The sequence below is a fragment of the Hesperophylax consimilis genome, chromosome 13 (assembly GCF_061612785.1).
Source record: "Hesperophylax consimilis isolate HC1 chromosome 13, BYU_Hcon_1.0, whole genome shotgun sequence".
In the NCBI taxonomy this organism is placed as follows: Eukaryota; Metazoa; Arthropoda; class Insecta; order Trichoptera; family Limnephilidae; genus Hesperophylax; species Hesperophylax consimilis.
Window position 1 is genome coordinate 34240234 of NC_142848.1, and position 24743 is coordinate 34264976.

The 24743-nt window shown below is 36.7% G+C and overlaps 2 protein-coding genes across 9 annotated transcripts in view; both read left to right on the forward strand.

The window, feature by feature from the left end:
- The window catches only part of Ih (hyperpolarization activated cyclic nucleotide gated potassium channel Ih), a 738958-nt gene extending 734215 nt beyond the window's left edge, over positions 1-4743 (forward strand). For all 8 annotated transcript variants that reach the window (XM_089639037.1, XM_089639041.1, XM_089639039.1 and 5 more), the window contains 2 exons: positions 1373-1691; positions 2087-4743. In XM_089639037.1, coding sequence (XP_089495163.1) covers positions 1373-1691; positions 2087-2318 — 551 coding nt within the window. In that variant the 3' untranslated portion in view covers positions 2319-4743. The remainder of the gene's footprint in view (positions 1-1372; positions 1692-2086) is intronic.
- Positions 4744-8556: 3813 nt separating this feature from the next.
- On the forward strand, positions 8557-23728 carry TER94 (Transitional endoplasmic reticulum ATPase TER94). Its single transcript, XM_089638687.1, has 14 exons — positions 8557-8729; positions 9177-9282; positions 14409-14662; positions 14746-14938; positions 15237-15447; positions 15842-16054; positions 17349-17542; positions 18225-18389; positions 18552-18759; positions 19581-19708; positions 19987-20152; positions 21482-21651; positions 22257-22394; positions 22800-23728. The coding sequence occupies exons 1-14, from the start codon at positions 8713-8715 to the stop codon at positions 23052-23054; spliced, it is 2418 nt and encodes an 805-aa protein (XP_089494813.1). The 5' UTR covers positions 8557-8712; the 3' UTR covers positions 23055-23728.
- The last annotated feature ends 1015 nt before the right edge of the window (positions 23729-24743 follow it).

The following is a 24743-nucleotide window of genomic DNA, read 5'->3' on the forward strand; positions in this document are numbered from 1 at the left end:
TAATAGGATAAGTTAAAAAGTATGCGAACTTGATCCTTCAAAATCCAATGGGGTATTTTCACAATCTATGAATACTGTTTAAAATGGTGGAAGATTTATAGTTTATTTTTTTGATTCTGACCATTATACTAAAAATGTGTAATTTTAATATTTTCATTCATAATGATTAATTTTAAAAACATAGACGTAGAAAACGCCAATGCCCGGTAAGATGGCTGTCGCCAACGTCACCCCACATGACATCAATGCCGCCAAATTCATGGATAAAAACGAACAATAAAATCATTTTGGCATCAAAATCGAAAATAAAACTTTTAAAATCATAGAAAATTAAAAATCCTTCGTTATCGTAATTTTTTTCCGGAATAAAAGAACAGTGAAAATACCCTATCATGCTAAAAAATGCAAATAATTCATTGTTTCATACTATTATTATGCCAAGGAAGTCTCTATCGAGTGTTGATAACACATTCAGTTCAACAACAACATAAACATACGCCGCGTGATAAGAATAGATTCATGTAGCCACACTAATAAACGTTTTTTTTAATTTTTACATAACTGATAAACTATCGTTAATGAAGAGTAAATGGTTGTTTATCAGTTGTTTAAAATTATGAACATCTTTTTAGTAAGGGGCTACTGTTTTTCTATTAAGTGAAACATTATCATATTATGTAAGAATTATGGAAAATTGTAGGAATATGCAATCTTCGATTTACTCACATTTTGATTTGCCTGTTGGATCATTGAGGAATTTTTCACATTTATATATTTTTATACATCATATATTTTTTTAAAGTATCAGCATGAACTCCAACCTGGGTTGTACACTTAGCTGTGCAGTGAAATCTCATTCGATCGTTTGGCAAAAAGTCATTTTCCCACATGCGTCGTATATTTATTCCGGTCCCGAATTAATTAAATCTCGCAAAAATAGATAGCATCGATATTTAATCTATTCATAGTTTTACTGCATTAAGCTTTTAAAGCACATTAGTTGCCGTTAGACATTCAAACACAGCGGTGTACGCAAAATTGTCATAGAAGTGGAATAAATACAGCTGAAAAACGTGTTGATGAAGCCAACAGTTTAGATCTAATATAGCTTTTTTCTATATTCCCACATCCATTGTTTTCCTGCATTCATGGTTTATTTCAATAGGATCCTACAAAAACGATAGAAGTTTCACTGCATCTACCGTTCCCTCGATATCAATCAACTTATTTTTTCTTCTTCCCACTGTCTTATCCGAGTCTAGGACCAATCGCTTTGGCAAAGCATTGTTGATTCACCTCCAAATTTGTCCTGGGCTTCGGTTCATTGCCGAATTAACTACCAATTATCTACAACACTGTGTTAAAATTCCAGGTGATATAATAATAAAGGAGGGAACAATCGGCTCCAAGATGTACTTTATCCAAGAGGGAATTGTGGACATTGTGATGGCCAACGGAGAGGTGGCGACAAGTCTGTCGGACGGGTCCTACTTCGGTGAGATCTGCCTGCTGACTAACGCGCGACGAGTAGCATCAGTCAGGGCGGAGACTTACTGCAACCTCTTCTCGCTGTCCGTGGACCACTTTAATGCCGTGCTAGACCAGTATCCTCTGATGAGGAGGACCATGGAGAGCGTGGCAGCAGAGAGGCTAAATAAAATAGGGAAAAATCCAAACCTCGTAGCGCACAGGTAAATAAATTTATCACTCTACTATTGTGTGATATTCTCATTTAGATCTTTTTTCTCTTATAATTTGTATGAGCGCAAATTCCTGTTAAAAAAAATCATTTTCCAACTAAAAAACTTTGTTTGTCGAAGAGATATAGTGGAAGTATAAGGTCAGTTGTTCCTTCTGATGAAATTTATCAACATTTGAAACATCAAAATTCTTTCTTGAACAGATAATCAGTGTCGTCACAGGACTCGAAACGTCTTCAGTAAATTGACACTTATTTATTAATTGCACAGGGTTTATCTAATTCAGCGATTCTGATTGTATCTTAACCCGAAATTTAAATTTAACCCTGTATATTATGTACATTACAATAAACGTAGAAAATACTAAGTCCTCTGATGATTTCCAGATCGGAAGAAGACACAGGCAGCATTAACGCAGTGGTAGTGGCGCTTGCAGCCGAAGCTGAGCATGCGTCCCGCTCTCCGGACCGGGGGCCCCCCTCCCTGGGCTTAGCGCTGCGCCCCCTGCAGCACGCCATGCGCATGCCTCGCCCCAAGTCCGACAACAACATGGCCCCCGATCACCCCGGCCTGTCGGGTCGCAATTTCCACAAATCCGACGCCAACTTCCCGCAATGACGACACTCGACGCACTAGCGAGCAGCCAGCTTCTCTCCATCTCTGGATCCTAAACTTGTGCTAGTTTGTTATCAAACTATTCGCGCAACGCTTAACCCTTATTTTAGCGTACTGTCGTCATGACTCACACACGGGTCACCCGCGCCGTGCGCACTAGGACTCGTTGTGAGTCACTCAAAGGGTTAAGTACATTCTTGGTGTGATACCCGGCGTATTGAATCTGTCATAATATTAAAATGGATGATGTTCTTAGGTTATTTATTATTGAGTATCTCATATTTTTAATTGGGCTGTGATGGAGAAATATGTTTTAAATAACAGATTATATTTAACAGATTATAATTTTATGGAATGTTCCAATTTTGAGTTGCTCGCAAATATGTACAAAGTATTTGATTCCTTCGATACGTCTGTACTTGTTGATTACGGGAATAACACAACACAATTCCGTGTATTGTTTACCAACTGACGGAATCGAAGCTTTCTATTTGATGTGTTGCCGACCAAATGGGGTTTTAAGGTTCACAATTATTAATTATTATTAATTAGATAAATAATTGTACCGTTCGAAACATCGTTACTTGAGGGACGCCTATATCCGCTATCGAAATCAATTATTAATGTATAATATGCTAGAAATCGTGCAATATTTAGATATATACAGATAAACAATATTAGCTTTAAAAATATTAGGTGCTCAAAAGAGATACAAAAGGATGGATGAGTGGGTCTGTGAGAGTGAGCCCTTCTTCGTAGGAAGTCCTGTTCCCGTAGAGCTGTCCCCTCCACCAGCGGATGCCCGGGGGCGCCAGTCTGTACCGACCCACCAGTCAGTACTAGCACCCGGCCCGCGCCCTCGACACGTGACAGAGTATATTCCTAGTGTGAAACTGTAGACTTGTATTGATACAACTAATTGTTTTTGATACGTATTATATATTTTATAGAGAAATATATATCGTGGAGCGGCGACTTGTTAAAACTTAATCCTCGACTATTCTATTTTCTCAGAATGTTTCTTACACTCACTGTTAACCGATGGTACGATGATATAACGTATTGTATTACATTATTTTGTAAGGATAAGTTTGTTGTACTATGATAAGTGGGTAGAAGGCGCACAACACGACACTATAGTGTTAGTTCCACTGGCAGTTAAGTGCACTGCTGATTGGGTCCCCAAGTTCTTGTTTCTTTCTTTAGGTGTACTTAGCGTAAGTTAAGTTAACGTATGGTGTAAATATTAGCGAGGAATTACAGTAGCATAAAAGACTCTGCCTTCTATATAGGTATCATGGTGAATAAGCTAGTTGGGAGGAGTTAGGGGTGAGGCATGGTTATTCACTACAATGGCTCGGGATCTGAAGACTTGACATCTCCGCAGTGGCCGGGTAAAATGTACATGTCGGCCACACCATATAAGCAATAAGCAGACTTAGGGAGAAGACCACATTACATAGACTAGGAATATGATAACTTAACATATTGGTATATTGGTTGCCTTCGCCTTCTCTTCCTACTTCTACGAACGAACCCGAGCCAAGTATTTTTGTAAATACAAATAATGTCAATTTTACGTAGAATATAATTTTGCCAAATTACGTAATATTTTGATTTTTTTTTAATTTAAACGACATTTGTTTTTATTTTAATGTTAATTGTTTTATTTATATTAAATTATTCGATACCTTGCTATTGCTGAAGATTCATTAGGAAAACTATGGGAATACCTTTTAGGTGAATCTTGCCATTTAATTACACGATAGCGTAGACTGAAGATTGTATCATAAATACTTATGCTTTGTTAATTATGAGATGTAGTTTATTGTTAAAACGTTCACCTCGATTCTGGCTGGGATGGCAGTTCCCGCTTAGCTCCGAGTATTTCCACGTGGACATGTCAGAGTCACGTCTCTTACACGCTCTAGGACATTGCCTTTAAATGAATATGTAAATAATTCAGTGATATTACTGTGCTGTCAGAGGTAGTCCAGTCCATGTTCCGCCACTCTGTGCCGTCTGCCGGCTTCTGCTGTCTCTCCACTCCCGTTAGGCTCTAATAGCGCTACTTACTCTTTACTTTGTAATTGTGCTGTAAAAAAACTCCAGTAGATTTTGGAACATATTCCGACATTAAACAATGCATGCATAGTCACCTTCAGTAATAATACCGTTTCTTTTGGTTTAGAATTGTTTGGAGAAAACAGTCGGTGAATTGATTTGCTGTTCCGATAGAGTCGATTGCCATCGCTTCAACATACAGCCGCCCGGTTCCCTTTGAGACAGACAAGTAACATCACACGATAGGGCACGAAGGGTAAAGTACAAACGATGTGCGCAGTTACACTAAACTTAGGTACTATACTAATGATATTTTACCAAAGTGCTCATCGCTGTTATCAACAAACAAACATTAGAAAAATAACTGCATTAAATAATGAAACATTACTTCTCGTTTTCTTTACTTATCTCCCAACTGAAATTATCCCATATTTGTTGATACAACCCAACAATGAAGCCCTTTGCAGAGGTAAGTTCAGAGGAAAACTAGGTCTAATTAAACTGGAGAAAACCTGAAACAACACGCAGCTGGGAAAATCTACAACATATCCACTCGAGCGATTGATTGAATATATATACATTATCATATTATTTAATTAATATCATTCCTCAAAATATTAATATGAAAACATAAGAACTGCTTACTGTGGTTTAAAGCCAATGAATCGACCTAGATTTCGCCGTTTATTCCATATTTTTAGGTTTCTTAAATTTGACACATTTTGACAAGCGATGGCCCAAAATGTTAGTTTTATCCCAAATATCCCAAAGTGGATAACTATAACTATAAACATCAAAACTCTGTGTCACATTAGATTAACCATCCCAATGTTCTGTTATCTGATTTAACGAGTTAGTTATATGTATTATTTAAGTTGGATTTTGTTCAAAAACACTATTGGTAAACATGAACGAGTTAACAGCGCTCAGTTTTCATATAAAAAAATTTTGAACACCAAAAAACTTAATTTTATCTTCTGGAAATCCAAAAGGAAAATTATGCATTTTTGGGTAAATTCTTACCTAACAGCTACACTTTTAATAGGCACAGATTATGGAAATTACACTTTGTTTCTACTTAATTACTACTAGAAAATGACAACATCCGACTCTTTACGTCAGGATGGATTGTAAAGAAGCATTAAAGTTACATTTTTATTCAAAGTTCAAAAATTCCCTTGTGACGCCATTTTGAATTTTTTTAGTATAGAATTACTTTTTAGAAAGGTTTTGTTTCATTCTAAATATGCACAAATTATTTAAATAACCCAAACTAAGAACCTATTTTGATCATGTCAACCGAGGTAAATAGTTTTTCTTAGTAACTAACCACTTGTTCTCCGGCATGTCGAAAAATTTGTACCTATTAAACCATAGCAATTTTTTTTGGATCTTTCAAACATACTTTCTTTTCATGGTATTTTGCTTCATAACAAAATGTTTACAGCTTATTAAAATAAATCTTATTCGATTGGCACGAAAACAACAGTTTTTTTTTTACATTAACACCCTCACAGGAGGCCCTGAGGATAATAATTTCCCTCAGAGCCTGTCATTTTTTGGGGTGCAGTGTGGAGGGTCTTTTCTAAGGAAAGAAAGTAGGGGAAATTCTGGTAAGGAAAAAGGCATGAGGGTTGGGTAGGAATCTAGGGATCAATGTATCCAGGAGTGACGACAGATGAATACATATATCCCTTCCACTGCGGCGCAAGGCGATCGGTCGAGAGACCAGTTGGAGGTCGAAAGATCTCCTCAAACCAACTGGTGCCAGCCTTAAGGGCAGTTCGTGTAGTTTTTTGCATGTTTTCTGCAGCGTTTTCTCTATTTTTTATTGTGAAAAACACTTATTTAGCTCTACGGAAAATGGTTCCATGATAGCTCAACACAGTGACAATTCAACACACTTTTAAAAAGTGATATAAAGTCATTAAAAACTATGAAAAAAATTAAATTTAAATCTAACCTAACCTACTTAACCCAGTTAATAAAGTTTTTGTATCGTCACTTTCCATGACTTTATATAACTTTTTAAAGATGTGATGAATTATCATTGTGATGATTTATCCGGTCACCATGGAAAATATAATAAAACTTCAAGAATATTTTCATATTTCTTTACCATATATTTTTTATTACATGCGCCTAGAAAGAGAAAAAAAGCATTTCTCTGATTGTAAGTAGCCATTTTGGGGAAACTACTTATGGTAGATCATATACTATTTTCATAAATATATAAACAGTAAAAGTAAATAAAGTGAGATGGTACAGTTTACAAAACAAGTAAATTATTATCAAACAGTATCAGCTGACACAGTGAGAAAAATTTGGTCGGCGCACCACGGAGGTAGCTCGGCATTCCAACAAATTGTAATATTTTCATAATCTTTGCATTAAGTGCAGCGGTTAAATAAATATTTACAAAAATATAAAATTACCTACTATAAAGAATTTGTTCAAGCCTGCTCTCCCACGGTCCATGAAGGAAGAAGGAATCGACATAAACAGAGTGCTGTAAGACCCTGCATAGAAAGGTAAAGTGTGCTACGGTTTGCTGCGTAGCCATTGTGGGACTTTGTAGTTTATGTAGATTCTTGGATTCTATAGCCTTACCGATCATTGATGTATTATATTTAGATGAGACATGAAGCGAAAATATAGGTTCCATTTTTGTACATCCAATTAGCCCGATTTGGCCTCCAATGCTGTAACGCAGAACGACCGGAAATTACAAAATCCGGTCTAAGCGCAGTGCGCAATGTTTTCTGCAAGTGGAACACGTTTCGACGAGATATTAGTATGCAATGACTTTAATAATTGACGAAAATATAAGAAGTTATCGGCTTATAATTATTCATAAAGTTGTCTAAAATATATATCTTTTAAATAGACTTATTGCCGTTTCGTTGGGGTTCACACAAAATTTCCGGTTGTTTTCTGGATAATTTATATTTTGTCAGAAAACCAGCGCTTTCACCTAACGCACATAACCTATTTAATGGCAGTGAAGATAAGATTGTTCATATTAATATTACAACATGAATTTACATGGGAATTTTTTTGATAACAACTGACAGATATGACAGATGATGACATAAATAAACTACTCTCGATTCGATTAGGACAAATAAAAACAAACCGCTGAGAATATTCGAGAACGACAGCCTGACCAACATCATCATAAGACAATAGGTGCTTACCCTTTTTCATGAGTTTTGGATTTACCCTATGGTTTATTTTTGGGTTTATGGGTATATTAAAATAATATATATTGCAAGGGTATCATTATTTTACAATCGTCTCCAGGAAAGAATATTTTTTTCTTAAAGACGCAGCCTAAACTTATATGCATAAGATTGACAACCTAACATGAACTGAACCATCTTGAAAAAAAAAGAAAACTTTACTCTATAAGAAAGAAATAATAACACATTACATTTATATAGCGCTGTTTTGTGATATTTCACCCCAAGTACACTGTATGCAAGAAGAACAAATTATCATACTGTCATGACTGTTCTCTGAAAAAAAAACTGTTCTCCATAATGGTATTCTGTATTATTTGTAAAACATTCATGTACTACAGATATAATAACTATTTTATTTATATATGTACGTAAACTTTTAAATGTCACATAGTTAATGTAATAACACTAATAACAATGTATGTAAAAGCCCTATGGGCGTTTAAATAAATAAATAAATAAATGACAATGTTCATTATTTATTATTACATAATGAACATTTTTTAATTATTGGGTAATAAGACTAATGAGTAATGACCGGAGTAATTTTATCAAACCTACATTTTTTGGGGAGGTTAATGATATAATCAAAAAATAATTTTAGAAAGAAAGGCCAGAGGTTGATTATAAACAAAAAGATTAATACATTTCCGAAATACGACAAAAATATTTACCAATCAAAAGTAGGTACTTCGCTAAAAATAATTGAGCTTAAGTGTTTCGTTTTCATGCTGTTATACTTTCATGAACATTTTTGGAGTTTCATGTCCTACTTAAAATTTCAACCAATCACAGTTTAGAATTGAAAACGTGCAGACGTTTCATTGGCCAAAAAGTTAAAGTGGCGTCCGAAATGAACACGCCATAGAAAAGAAGTTCGAGTAGAAAATAGTCATGACACAGCAATCGGACAAATGAAATACGGCAACGTCACGTCAAAGACAAAAACCAATGGGCGATCGAGCTGAGTGTATATCAGAATCAGGGTTTCAGCTTCAGCATTAGTTCAGTCCGGCTTTTTTTGTACCTGACTCAAGTAGAGTGTTATAAAGTTGTTCGTTATAAATTTAACAGTTTAATCTTCTGCAAATATGGCCGATGGAAAGAGGTATGTATTCGAGACTTTATCCAATACATTTTGTAGCTATTATCTGGCTGAAATGTCCCCGGCAGTTTATGTTTGTAATATAAAACAATCTTCGAAAATTGGCTTGTCATCATGTCGCCTATAAACTTTTGTACATTTATGAGATTTCCCCTTCCCTCGCTTAACACTCTTATTGAACTTAAGTTATTATTCATTATAAAGTATAAAACTATTACTTTCGTGCAAATTTAGGGCAATTTTCTAATGCTAGTGTTATAACCCTACTTTTGAAGTAATAGATTCCCCAATCCCTTTGTTACATCTATTTGTTTTTTCTTTTGCCTCTTTAATTAGTTTTTAATTTAATAATTGTTTTTGCGTGACTCCAGAGCAATAATCTAACTACACAATGATTCGATTTTTTGTAAATAAAATTGTGGTGTAAATTGAAACATTTTTGTTTTTTAGTCCCGATGATCTGTCAACCGCAATCCTTCGTCGCAAGGACCGCCCAAACCGTCTGATTGTGGAAGAAGCTGCCAACGATGACAACTCAGTCGTCGCTCTGTCACAGGTTAGTTTGTTATTTTACAACACTTACCATAACATTTCCACCTCATCAATCTCGGGGGTAAATCATTTTAAAGAGAACCTTGCTTGTGTAGTAGTGTACTAGACGAGTAAAAATATAATTTAATTAAATTATAATTTGGTTTTTCTTGGGGGAAGCTGAAGAATGAAACACAAAAAAACTTTGCTGAATCGCCAGTTGATACATACCCATCATCTTTGGGAATTTATGTAAAAGGTGACTGCAGGCGAGTGTTCAAATATTAGTTTGAAATTTTTTAAAATTTCGATACTGTGCTTCGGTGTGCACAAATACATTCAAAAGTGTGCTCTTTTAAATGGTTTTGACTGTACATATGAAAATTCCCCGTTCAAAACTTTCTAGAAGTTTCTTAACAATAATTTGTGTGTTTTCCTCTTAAAATTTGAATATTGCACAACAATTTTGTTTTGTCGATTACTTTCACAAATAACTTTAAAAATTGCCAATACCTTTTGAGCAAAAAAAACAGCATAATAACAGTAAGTAATTTTTCAGAGCCATTCTTTTTTTGAGTTACATAATATTATAGACAATTTGGTAAATTTTCAGGTTTGCTGGCAACACTTCATTCAAATATTTTTTTAGAACAATCTTTTCACCATTGATGAAAATTTACTTTCGTCGTATAGGATGACTGCAGTTTACAATAGTTTCTGTCCATATTCTATGACATTTTGTTATGTTGGTATTCCTGTTATGCGGATAAGATGAATAATGACGTGTAATTTATGTACCGATTTTGTTTACGAAAAATTAACGACATAAAACAATGATTTATTACTGTACCGGCCGTAAAAAATATTTTACTTAATTGTTATTTTGAATGCAGTATTTTCCATCGCCTCGAATGCAAATAGTTTTCTTTTATAGTAAATGGCTAATCAAAAGGTTTTTTCTAAAATATATTGTATGGCCAGCGATCCTGAAAGTTTACTGAAATTTTTTGGAGCAATTTATAGATAATGATTGTTTTAACTGATTTTGAAAAAATCTTGGGGAAATGTTAATTCTGTTTGTTATTTCTGCTGTGATGAAGTAAATGGTACATGTGTTCCAATTAAATAAATAAAAATTTGCTGCTTTAAAATTTTATTACTGTGCAAGAACTTGTTTCTTGTGAAACTTATGAATTTATTAATCCTCGGTTCAAAGTTCAACTAATCTCTTAACCTTTGCAGTTTTGTAATATAGCTCTATCTCTCTGTCATAGTAAACACACTCCAAAGGTGAGTTCTTGTGCCATGAAATTTGCACAGCTTTTACGTCTCGAATTTCTCATTCAATGCAACTATTTTCAGGTTGCAACGTCGTTTCAAACATTTCGTTTCAACTTAATTACTATAAAATACAACTATATACGTCAGGGTAGATGTTAAAAGATGCATTAAAGTAAAAAATGATGTCAGTTAAATTTTCAAAATTTCATGTGTTTTGATAATTTCGGCCATGTTTTTTCTTGTTTGACGTATTCATATTAAACGTGTCGAGTTACTGAAATTTTAACGAAGTGTTTGAATTCTGATAGTAAAAGAAGCACTATTTATAAATACATATTCATAATAATTCTTTTACTTAAGGTGGTTTAACCAGCGGACGAGAATTCAAATTTCGTTAAAAGATGGACTCGCGATCGGACTTTTTTTAGACCGAGACAGAAATACCGAATTCATTCCGCTGCAAGCCGTACACTCGCGCGGCTGTGAAAACTACAGCATGGTTCCGATGAAATAACAATTATTGTTGTTTAATTCTTGGTTGTAGCTTTCTTCCTAATAAGTAGTTACATATTTGTAAATTATACGTCGGAGTGCGTAAACATAAATAAATACAAATGCAGTTTGTTGACATGGTAGATATAAAATATGTAGGTATATGAATATACATTTAAAAAAAATTTCAAATATTTGTTTAATTTGTTTTTTTTTTAAATATTTTACACGAGTTTTCTAAAGGTGAGTAAAAATCTTTTGTTTTACTTATTTATTCGTTTGTCCGAAAGGTATTACCGGTAAGTTTTATTTCTAATACTTATCTTTAAAGTATTACTTGTCAAAAATAACCTTGTTTTTTTCCTAAAACAAGAAGCTCAATTCACAATATGACATTATGAAACTGACAAAAAGTAACACAAAAAATATTAAATATGTTGAATTATACCAATGTAATAGTGAATTGGACAGTAAAAGAGAAATTATGAACAAAAAAATGATTTGAATCGCACATCACGAATCGAAATTCATTTGGTTCGTGTCACTTTTTGACTACCAATCACAAACAGTTTCACGTACTTTGGCATAAGTTTTAACATTTATACATGAAAAAACGATGGCAGACATAAACTCCTGTCCATAGTTGATTCTTTTCCCTGGAAATTAAACAACACAAAATTATCGCCAAATGTTATAAAAAATATGTGCTTATTCTGACTGATTCTTTCGAACGACTCTGTACCATTTAAGTACGTACAATGTACACGGATAATTAAATATCACTAACCTTTGTTTTTTCTGAAAATATATCTTCCACGTACGTTTTTGATGTCGTAATTTGTGCTATCTAATAAAACTTTTTTTCGAGGGTATTTTCCTCCTCATTTTTAAGCGAGGAATTTCTTTAAAATGTTATCAAGTAGACTGGCGTGGAATAGACGTCTGCTCGCCGCCCTGTCGCAGCGGGGAATGATAAAATGTCGGCTTGCGCCGGGGCAAGACACAAACAACAAACGCGAATCGAAATTAATTACTATTATATACTTTAAGAATATATTTTTTGGTCATAAATTATTTCTAATGTTTCAATAATGTCTTGGTAAATTATTTTTCTAAAAAAATCTGAACTATACCAATTTGTAAGACCATAAATAAATAGTCCAATTGAGGGATTTTCGTCACAAAACGCGTGCTCGGATTTATTTATTAGTAATTTTATTTGAAATAAAAACAAAATTCTTATACATACATATGATAGATAATTTATTGATTGTTTATACTGTATTATTATATGATTTGAAATATTTGTTGTATAATACAACTTCACCTTTGAAAATGCAACAAATCTGCGCATCGTCCAACGGTAACACTTTATTATGATATGAAAATAATATTATTTTTCAAAATTTTACATCTTACTTTACAAGATAAAATAACGGTCTTTCGAAATCAATTTGTGATTTTTTCAAGAAAAGTGTCCATACGTCTAAAAGTGGCCTCAAAAATGCCAAATTTCAGGTCAAGTCTACCTATTTCGCCTTAACTTAACCTCACTTTATTTTTGTAATATTTATATTTTTTGTAATACCTGCATCAACTGTAAAGCGCCCCTGAGGTGATATCTCACAAAAGCGGCGCTATACAAATTGTCCAATAAATAATAATAATAATGAATTTTATAGGTTGTGGTTGTCAAATTTCTTGGAAAGGAAATAATTTTTTTATCAATCCATTCCCGTAAAAATATTTGGCCAATTGAGTAGACCAAATACTATGTTTCTTTTATGTGTGTCATTAAATATACAGGTTTTTATTTTTATTCCCATTGTGTTCCCCACTGGCAACACTTACCCTTTTTATATCTATCTTGCTAATGCAGGGATCACACAAAGACAGTACAATACTATCTTGTCCCAGCTACAGATCAATTGTCCTACCGTGAACAGTAGTTTGGAGAACAGGATAATGAACTAAGACGTTGTCCCAGAGATAGACGGGCAAGCTATCTCCGCAGGATAGTGTCTTGCCCCCACCACCGTGCCCATCCGCGTTGTCCGCGTGTAAACACGTTTTGACAAGACAGTAGGACAATATAGTCAGTCGCTCCATGCGTACATACGGTTGTCTTAAAAATGTTTTGTAAATGGAACACTACAATACATCTGGTTATAAAAGAACTAAAGTTTCTCACGAACTCGCCCGTAATGCGCGTCATCGTGTATCCATTGCAGTGTTCCGTGTTTGAACCACGTTAGAATTGTTGTATTGTCCCATTGCTCCGCCCTGTGCGGTCAAAGTTATTCACGAAGCAGATTACTTTATTAGATAGTTACTAGGACAAAAAAATCCTGATGGTGTAAATTGAAAGCACCAATCGAAAAAATATAATTTCAGTTATATTATTATTAACTCTTGCCTAAAAAAAGAAAAGAAAAGTATTAGGATAGGCTAGTAGGAAATTTAATAAATTAAAAATGTATTTTAACATGTTAGAATTGCCGTTGAAAAAAATTCATAGATAGATATATTTAAAAAAAAATAGTGATGGAAGTAGGGTTAACAGGATTTGTATATTAGTACTAATCTTTGCACACTAACCCACGTAGGCGGATTATCAAAACACCCCCCCCAAATATGGGTAGCCATTGTCGACTGGCTATGGGCTATGAATCTGTGATCAATTTATAAAACGAAAGTTGATGTCCATTCAACTTGCCTGTTCTCATTGATCTATTTCTAGATTCTATGAAATAGATCAGGTGACGGCCTCCGTTGTCGAGGATTAATACTGTCGACTAGCAAGCTAGAAGTCGCGGGTTCGAATCCCGACGTGCGCAAGTAAATTTTATTGGATTAATTTGTGTTATTTCATAATTTACGCATTTAAAATATATATAGTATATTTGCGGCACATTCCAGAGTGGAAGATACTCTCAGTATCACCCTGGTGTAAGACTACCATTCAGGATTGAAACATTGCTCAAAATGGATTTGGCCGTGTTTAGTGACCAGATCTGAATAGCCAGGTACTTCCCCATCTTCCTTTTCCCAATCAACTTCCACTCCCTGCTACCTTCAGCATCACAAAATATCCCCATTGGGGTTGCCATAGTATCACTGGCTCTAGAAGGTTGGGACTCATGTGCTGTTTTACATTTAAAAATAGTTGTGATCCCGGCTTAAGATATTTGCGTATTTCAATGCGTTTATTTGGAGAAGATTAAAAAAAATTATTTCATGGATGTCGAAAGAGTAGATACAATATCTTGGTTTTAAACTAATATGTTTGTGAACTAAATAACATATGTTTATAAAAAAAGACAAGGAAGTCAGCATAAGGAAAAATAATAATAACTGATTTAATTTGTGTTGTTGTAGGCCAAGATGGACGAGCTGCAGCTGTTCCGGGGGGACACGGTCCTGCTGAAGGGCAAGCGACGCAAGGAGACGGTGTGCATTGTGCTGTCAGATGACACCTGTCCCGACGAGAAGATCCGCATGAACCGTGCCGTGCGCAACAACCTGCGCGTGCGTCTGTCCGATGTAGTGGCCGTGGCACCTTGCCCCGACGTCAAGTACGGCAAGCGCGTACACATCCTGCCCATGGATGACTCTGTCGAGGGACTCACCGGGTTAGTCATGTTTTATGTTTATACAATGTATACATGTAATAGCTCATAGCCGATCCATTATTTAATTTTCTTTTGTTGCGTAGAAACCTGTTTGAGGTGTACTTGAAGCCCTACTTCCTTGAGGCATACCGTCCCATCCACAAGGATGACACATTCATTGTGCGCGGTGGTATGCGCGCCGTGGAGTTCAAGGTGGTGGAGACGGACCCCGTGCCCTACTGCATCGTGGCTCCCGACACTGTCATCCACTGCGAGGGAGACCCTATCAAGCGAGAGGTAATGTTTTTTATTTGTGTAGAAACCTATTACTTTCCAAACACTGGATGAATGCTATTCAATGCATGCATTCTGTACGAACCTCTAAATAGATTCACTTTATTAGATTATCACGAATGGTTCATGGTATGAGCGTGTATATTAGAAGCACTCCTAAAAACCAGCTGCATCCGGGTCCGGAATGTACAGTTGAGCAGTGACCTTCATTTGTGTTGAAATCTGTCCCAGAATAAAGTGTCAGTATTATGTTGGGATCTGTAAAATAGTATTCTAAAGGCAATGTGTGTGTTTGTTGTAGGAAGAGGAGGAAGCCCTGAACGCTGTGGGCTACGATGACATCGGAGGCTGCCGCAAGCAGCTGGCGCAGATTAAGGAGATGGTGGAGCTCCCCCTACGCCATCCCTCGCTGTTCAAGGCCATCGGGGTCAAGCCTCCGCGGGGCATCCTGCTCTACGGGCCCCCCGGCACCGGCAAGACACTCATCGCTAGGGCTGTGGCCAATGAAACAGGTAGAACTTGTGTAAATATTACGTTCATTACTCGACTTATGCGGGTTTATTATCTAAAAATTGCTTTGTTCTCATAAACCGATAACGATTAGTGAACGCTGGCCCCGCAACGAGTATAAAAACATGTGACTTAACACGGATAGAGCTAATTTCTTTTATCAAAATTGACAAATAATGCATGACAAGAATTCATGCAAAAACTTCAGGTCTCTTAGATGTATTAGTACATCATTCAGAATTAAAACCGTGTTAGAAGACTAGCTCCTAACGGGTTAGCTAGCTCAATTATATTTTTACCACTAACAGTGTGATTTCATATTTGGTTAGCTTTGTAAAACCACATCTTTTAACTATGCCTGATTTCTAACTCATGTTTTAATTTCGCCCATACCAGGAGCCTTTTTCTTCCTGATCAACGGGCCCGAGATCATGTCCAAGTTGGCGGGAGAGTCCGAGTCCAACCTGAGGAAGGCCTTTGAGGAGGCTGACAAGAACTCCCCGGCCATCATCTTCATTGATGAGCTGGACGCCATCGCCCCCAAGAGGGAGAAGACACACGGAGAGGTGGAGAGGCGTATCGTCAGCCAGCTGCTCACACTTATGGACGGTGAGTTCATCATCATCACAGCACCATATCCCAAGGGGGATTTGACCTACTATGTAAATGCTCTCCATTGGCTGCGGTCCCTCGCCATTCGTCTTCACTCAGTCCTTCTCATCTTGCTCCATCTTCTTCATGATCTTCCACACAATCCAACATCTATCCATCTTTTTCCTCAGTCCGCCTCACACTTATCTGGCATTCTTTCATATTGACGTATGTATTTATATCGTTGGGTTTGTAACCTAGTTGTTCAAATTGTGTGTTTGGGTTCTCACCCGGGCGTCAAATGTTCAATCCTCTCCTAGCTAAGTCCTCCATCATTGCGCAACATTTTCCGTTTATGATTGATGGTAATACGAGTCCAAATATTGCCGCATTATTTTCGTGTTTGTTTTATTTTAAAAAATGTAGGATATAGAAGGTTTAGGCACACTATATCAGTGAAATAGGGAAAGTGCATCTATCTATTATATTTTTTTTTATAATAAACATAAATTTGTAAATATACTGAAAATGTTAAAGGAAACAGACTTTATGTCGCACGCATTCAAAAATTGATTAGTTTTCTCAAAAAACCTGATAGACGCACTTTCCCTGTAGATGCAATTACCCTGACTGATCTTATTATGAATTAGAGTTTTTGAAATGTGATAAAATAATGAAGGGAACCAGTCCTATGATTGTTGTGGAAAATCAAGAGTCTCTAGGCAACATTATTATAATTAACGACAAAATATTTCTACATATAGATTATAATTATCTCCTATTGAACAAGACACACATTCTGCAATGTTTACTGTTTCGTAGCCAACTTGAAAATAAAGTATCTACCTGATAATAAAGTTTGGCTTGTTTATTACAACACAATATTGTGTCAAGGTTTAGATTAAAAATTTTGCATTATAACACTGTTAACCTCGATACAGGCTTTAGTCCTAGTGAGGTTGATTTTTGAGAAAAATCTTGATATAGTGAGATGCAATAAATAAACACTGGTGACCATTATTTTCTTACATTGCAAAATATACACATTTGTGGAAAAATACTTATTTTCTTACTTTTGAAAGTAGCCACTTTGTGGTTATCCATTATAAATAAATTAAATAATTCAACTTTGTTTGAACTGTATATATTTAGCCGACCGGTTTCGGAACAACGTTGCTTCGTCATTATTATTTTTTTGAGATTTCAAGTTATTAACAAATATTTGAAATACAGTAATTTTGTTTAAAAAAAATGGCAGTCGTCAAAAAGTCAACATTTTTGTAATACTAATAATATTTATAATGCGATGTAGGCATGAAGAAGTCCTCCCACGTGATAGTGATGGCAGCCACCAACCGGCCCAATTCCATCGACGGGGCGCTGCGTCGATTCGGTCGCTTTGACCGTGAGATCGACATCGGCATCCCCGACGCCACCGGCCGCCTTGAGGTGCTGCGCATCCACACCAAGAACATGAAGCTGGCCGAGGATGTTGACCTTGAACAGGTGAGACATTAAACCATAATATTTTTTAATGTGACATCTCACAAGAGCGCTCCTGTCTGCACACTGTAAATACAGGGGAACTATGTCGCCACGCGGTCGGGCAGCATTGTGTGGCGGGGTTAAGGTGATTTTGCTTAATCGCTGTGTAACACTCGGAGTTACTGAGGTGTGGTATGGTATGGCATGGCATAGGTGTTGGTTATCCAATGAATAGTTTCCGGGGCGGTGGTATCCATTTCGGCCTTCTACTAGTAATCATTAACGGCTATTTATACCAAAAAAAAATTGTCAAAATAGAAGTTTTGTATGCCCTTTTTTTCTCCTCTAAAACTGGTCCGATTTTTGAAGACTTTGAAGACTTTTTGGTGTTTTGCTTTTTTAAAAATACATTGTAAAAATTTGTATACTGAACGTCTATTGATGGCTCTCAAACTTGTTTTGGAGGGTCCAAACTCCTACAAGAAGTAACTTATCAAAAAAACATAGGGACGTGCCAGTGGTTAATATCTATATTATATTAAAAAAATATTTGCACTAGTGTCGCAATCCAGAGAGGAAATAGGGGAATAGGTTTGTACGGACAAAATGCTTAATGAGAAATCTAGTTCTCCATTATACTAGGCTTTTTAGCAGTATTTGATGCAATTTAAACCTCTAAACTAACGTAATGTTGTATTTCCAGATTGCGGCAGAATCTCACGGCCACGTGGGGGCTGATCTCGCCTCCCTGTGCTCAGAGGCTGCGCTGCAACAGATCAGGGAAAAGATGGACCTCATTGACTTGGAGGATGATCAGATCGACGCAGAGGTGCTCAACTCACTCGCCGTCTCCATGGACAACTTCAGGGTGAGTGGATCACATTATGTTGAGTTATGTTAAGCTGACTTGTACAATGACAGAAACTATCATCTCAAATATTACCAAGTTCCCTTACACATTTCGTCTTTATATATATTTTTTAGCACACATTTCCACTTTAATTTATCTTATCGTTGTTGTTGTGTCCAGTACGCCATGACAAAGTCATCCCCATCGGCTCTGCGCGAGACCGTGGTGGAGGTACCCAACGTGAGCTGGACCGACATCGGAGGCCTGTCCAACGTGAAGAAGGAGCTGCAGGAGCTGGTGCAGTATCCCGTGGAGCACCCAGACAAGTTCCTCAAGTTTGGCATGCAGCCCTCGCGCGGAGTGTTGTTCTACGGACCCCCGGGTTGCGGTGAGTTTACCATATCATAACTTAAAACAGAGGCAGTCAGCATAGCTTCTATAATATATATTTTTGGGCGTTACATTTCTAACGCTGGCTAAACCTCATGAGATATATCAAAATAATGTACTACGAAATTGTATATCTTAAAAAGGCCTACAGAAAAGTCCAAGATGATATATGTCCATCTCTTGAGGATAACCCCTAGCAACTCCGTACACGTCGGCTAGTTCTAAATAAATTTTTATTTAATTTTAAACAATTCTTTGATGCTTGATTTTTTATTTCATAAAATAATACAAATGAAATCACACAACCTCCAAACTGAAAAGCCGATTTTCCTTTTATGCGCTAAAAGGTTTATTTGGGTTTACTCCACAATGAAAACTAATTTTGTTAAAAGATAATAGTGTTTTGAGAATTTGTTCAGAGCAGACCTCTCGTGGTTTACATTATGCAGCTGCAGGAACTACACTGTGATTAAAATGAATTAAAGCCCATTGAATAATGACAATTTAATTGTTTTGCTTTTAATAATGAGTGGCTCTTGAATTATTCATTTTCTCACAGCACTTCCGTGTCTTATACATTACTGATGTTTGGTAGTGCAATTTAGGCATGCTGTACTGTTATTTCAATGACTACATGCTTTGGCTGCATCACGAAAAACTAAATTTGTGAAACAACATATTGCAGTGTGTATCTGATGATATGTCTCAAACAGATTCTATCTGTATCTGCTGGTAAATTACTCGCCATACTGAATACAATGACTAAATTATGAATAATTAGGTAGATAATAAATAGTATGGTCGTGTTTGGATTTGCAGGTAAAACTCTACTAGCTAAGGCCATTGCCAACGAGTGCCAAGCCAACTTCATATCAGTGAAAGGACCCGAGCTACTCACCATGTGGTTTGGTGAATCTGAAGCCAACGTTAGAGATATATTCGATAAGGTAAGTCTCTTTTCTATTTTTAGTTTGTATCATTTCCAGTCAATCAATTACCCGACCCAACCTTTTTACTGAAGTTTATATCTTAACCCATCAGGCCTCTGGCATATTTTGTCAGAAGGTCAGAGTACTTTCGCTTTAATATAAAATCCATGCTACGAATGCAAACATTAAAATTTTAAAACCCCATTTGTGGATTATGTACCCCGGCGACTGTGACTGTACTGGACTGTTGTAAGACTGATTCAAAGAACCGTCTCTAATAATGTATTCTCCCCCAGGCCAGGTCAGCGTCTCCTTGCGTGCTGTTCTTTGATGAGTTGGACTCCATCGCCAAGTCCCGAGGAGGCTCCGTGAGTGACGCCGGTGGTGCGGCCGATCGTGTCATCAACCAGATCCTCACAGAGATGGACGGCATGGGCGCCAAAAAGAATGTCTTCATCATTGGTAATTATTACATTCCTCCGTTGTTCCTTAGAACAGTTGATAAAACTGCAACACACAGAATTGAATAATGCAATAATATGTAGGTCAGAGGGGAATCTATAAATTGCATAAAGCTTTTAAAGTATGATGGTAGATGCATAATTATTGTAGTTTACCAATGTACACATAAGTGGATAAGATTTTACGCATATTTGAAACATGTCTCTGCACTCAACTATTTTTAATGGCGTCGAAATCTGGCCAATCCGATTGTGTAAAACTGTATTTCGATTTAAAATATCCCTCCGATAGTGTTGCAAATGGTTATTACTGCTTTTTACAATTTTGTCATGCGACAGACCGATTTTTTTGTCAAATCAACCAGACTGTTAACAAAGTCCGTCAAATACATTCCTGTGGGTCGGGCGGTTTAAAAATCTGTCAGCTTCTAATACTGTTGTATTACGGCTGGTATACTTAGGGGGTATTTCACTATCTCTGATTATGTTCTGACTAAGCACTAATCCGCGGATTAGTCATTTTTTCGTTTTCACTATATCTGAATAACGCTAACGCTCGGGTTAAAGTTCGATTTGACTAATCAGTGCTCGAACTTCACGTTAGGCGCTATTCCTCGAATCAAAGATGGCGTTAAAACATTCCGAGTTTGACAGCTGAGAAGTGAGTCGAATTTTGTTGAATGAATTTGAATGCTTGTATGATCCATCCTGAATTATTTGATTGTGTTCAAAATAAGAAACAATGTATTAATTCGACACGAATCTATCTAAAATGACCTGATAATCAACATAACATAACCAAAAAAATGCACACTTTGCGGTGTGCGGACTGTGACGCATGACAGCCGTGGCAGTAGATGGAGAACTGCAAACATTTTGCGATGTTGCCAGACTATTTCGAGTGTTATCTATCGGGAAGCTCGAAACAATGGTGAAACGGTCGCCGTTGAATAACGAAGTTATTCTGATCTTTAAAGCCAGCCAACGGATAGTTAGTCAGATATTTAGCCCGACATAGTGAAATACCCCCTTAATACGCTTGCACATGATTATGAGTAAAGTTTTCTACTAACCCTTTGTTACCCCGTATTATCGATTATGAATAAGACTGATTTTGTTTAGTGAAATTTCACCCCAAGCAATAAGGCCCAAGTGTTTGAACTCCTGTGACATAACAACTTGGCATTCAGTCCCATTTTTAATATTTGAATGATCCCCAATAACTGCCAATTCTCTGCCTATTACCAATTGATCAAATTTTTGTTTGAGTTTGTTTGATCAGTCATCAAGCTTAACAGTTATTCAAATTTGTCCATTTATAATTGTTCAGGTGCGACTAACCGACCGGACATTATCGACCCGGCCATCCTTCGTCCCGGCCGTCTGGACCAGCTGATCTACATCCCCCTGCCCGACGAGAAGTCCCGCGAGGCCATCTTCAGGGCCAACCTGCGCAAGTCTCCCGTCGCCAAGGACGTGGACCTTGTATACATTGCCAAGGTAATTACACCCAAACCTGTAAGACAGGATCCGTTTGAATAGATTCCCAGTCTTTGGAGGGCAGACATAAGATGGGAAACATGCCTAACTTTAAATTTGTACATGGTTGACATTAGCCACATAGGAATGAGTTGTTTCTACAGCTCATTCTCTTTTTTTTTCCATTTTTATCGGCCTCTGTGTTTTTTTCCATCCTACATCGTGGGTCTCACTCACAAAACCTAGGTTCACTCCCTCCTTTCCTCAAAAAGACCCTCCACAGCATTCTCAAAGATGGCTTAAACCTTGAAGGAAATTATTTCCCCGAGGGCCTCGTGCGTTGAAAAAAAACACTTTAAATGTTAGTTATCTTGAAAAGAGAGTAAGTTGCGCAGATTCACCATTCCATCCACCCGCTCCAAATTATCCCAGAACAATGTTTCATGAATCTGGCGATTTGTCTTGAAGAAAAGGACTATGGTGTTGATTAAGAAAATTAATACAAAACTTGTGTAAACTCTCGTTATTACTGCATTTACAGAACCTCTTAATCACCCTTTCAATATCACTCGTCTCTCTTCCACACATCACAGAACCAAATAATAACACTTTATTTCTGTGTGCAGGTTACCCAGGGCTTCAGTGGTGCTGATTTGACAGAGATCTGTCAGCGCGCCTGCAAACTCGCCATCCGACAAGCTATTGAGACAGAGATCACTCGGGAGAGGCAACGCCAGCAGGCCACACCCACCTCTGCCATGGACGTGAGTAGCTACAGATTCATTAACGTTACCACTTCTTGTTTTTATCTACTGTGGACTCATTTATCATAGTTAAAAATTTTATTTTAAAATCGGAAAGAAAGCATCTTTGTGTGTCTCTTACTCAATAATATTGGTAGGTCGTACAGAAAAATAACAGCAAAACCCCACCCAATAAAATTATTTACATACTAAAATTTTATCAACCAACAATGAATTTCTGGTAGGATGAGTCATTTAAACATTCATTAATTAGAAAAGAATGTATGTTATCAAAAAACATTCATTTATGTTGACAAGTTTGTATATTGGATGTAACAATGTGATCTTACTCACAATTAATAACATAGATAAAAAATTCTAAATGAAAACTTTCTTATTACTACTTTGTAAACTTTTTTTTTACAGATGGACGAAGAGGATCCCGTTCCTGAAATCACTCGCGTGCACTTTGAGGAAGCCATGAAGTTTGCCCGAAGGTCTGTCTCCGACAACGATATCCGCAAGTACGAGATGTTCGCCCAGACGCTCCAACAGTCCAGGGGCTTCGGCACCAACTTCCGCTTCCCTGCTGGCCAGGGTGCCTCCGGAGCCGCCGGGACCTCGGCCGGAGACCAGCCCACCTTCCAGGATGATGCCGCCGATGATGATCTCTATAGCTAAGTGGATTCGGCAACACCCACTGCCGAATAACAAAACAAACACCCCTTCAAACTTCTGATTGCCTGGTAACGTTGCGTCTTACACAAGGAATAATGGGTCTATTCCCCATTCTTTATTGTTGCTAAAGACGATCGATCCATTGCCAGGCTCTTCCCAATCTGCAAAATCATTTTGCACAACTCAAATTATAAAAAATTAACAGATATAACGTTATAGTTTTTTTTTCAATTTTTTTTAACTATGCAAGGTAGAGTTTGGCACTCTTGTGTGTTTTTATTTTCTTTCTGTCCGGGCTTAAAATCAATCGCAATGATGTACTGTTTATATTTAAAATAATCATAGGATAAATTATTGAATGAGACTAAAACATTTTAACAGTCGGAGTGACGTGAACTGAAAGTCTAAGAAAAGCCTTTTTCCTATTGCCGCTTGCGTATAACCTGGCAAGGGTAAGAATTAGTCTGGATTCAGAGCCCAGAGCCCGCTGGTAGTGTGGACATATTAATGATAGTGTTTTTTTTTTTACTTGGTTTACGAATCGTTGGAATTGAAGCAGCGAGCAAATTGGCCCGCCCATTAAGATTCTTATAAAAGGTATTGTAAGGGACCGCAGTGCTCCCAAGAAAGGTTAAGTTGTAACTTCACTGCATCTCTGTAATACACCACAAAACTAATGTTGATACTTTTATTTCCCCTTTCCTCCATCCTTTCCTAAACTACATTTGTAGCTGCACCTCATTGATGAAAATCAAGCCTGGCCAAGAAAAAACTGCCAGACTAATGTGTAATTTAATAACGAACATCCATTTTATTACTAGCACAACATGATTGATATTTTGGAATCTCAATTTTATTTTTAGCATAACGGTTAATGTTTCATGCTTGTCAGCCGATCACCGGGCCATAATCAGATTCAGGGACCATTCAATTGTTTAAAAAATACAAAATGGCCTTGATTTGTGTTTTGATGACAATGTTACATTTGAAAATATTTAAAATGAATTCAAACAAAAAAGCAGAGGCGGGGCAAAATATGAATATGATATAGTGGGCTCTTAGAAATGATAGGAAATATTGAAAAAGCAGGAGGAATTTAGTTGTGAGGGCGACCACAGCTCATATGACCTGATCCGGTTATATGGGCTGATGATCCTTGACTTGATATGGCAGCCCAAACCATAATCTTAGACAAGTGTAATGAATTCTAATACAGTTTCGGCGATAATGCGGAAACCAACAATTTTGTTTATTCATGTGGCCGTTGATGTGAAAATTGGATTCTCCAGAGAAAACCATATGTTATTAAACTAGCGATGGATGATGACTCATTTTATTAAGCCACGATACCAGCTCATTTCATTTCGTTCGGCTCAGAGTCGACATAATTGAAGTTAGTGCACTTTACGTGACGAAAGTTTTTTGAAGTGAAACTTCTTTACGCGCGTCATGCAATTTCGAGGAGTAAAACCAACTCATGACCGAAACGAAAATGCGGGACCGATTAAAGTTCATTTGATGTAGTAAAAGTTTTGAAGTAAAATATAAATGCTTCTTAGCTCATCTCGACAACTGGCGTTGGTGGTGTAATGGTCAGCATAGTTGCTTTCGAAGCAGTTGATCCGAGTTCGATTCTCGGCCATGGAATATTATTTTTTTGTTTTTAAGGAATTTTTTTTTTTTAATGGTTGA

Coding starts and splice junctions, on each gene's coding strand:
- TER94 (XM_089638687.1), top strand. Junction 9,283..14,408: donor CAGTCGTCGCTCTGTCACAG/GTTAGTTTGTTA, acceptor GTGTTGTTGTAG/GCCAAGATGGACGAGCTGCA. Junction 15,448..15,841: donor GGCTGTGGCCAATGAAACAG/GTAGAACTTGTG, acceptor CGCCCATACCAG/GAGCCTTTTTCTTCCTGATC.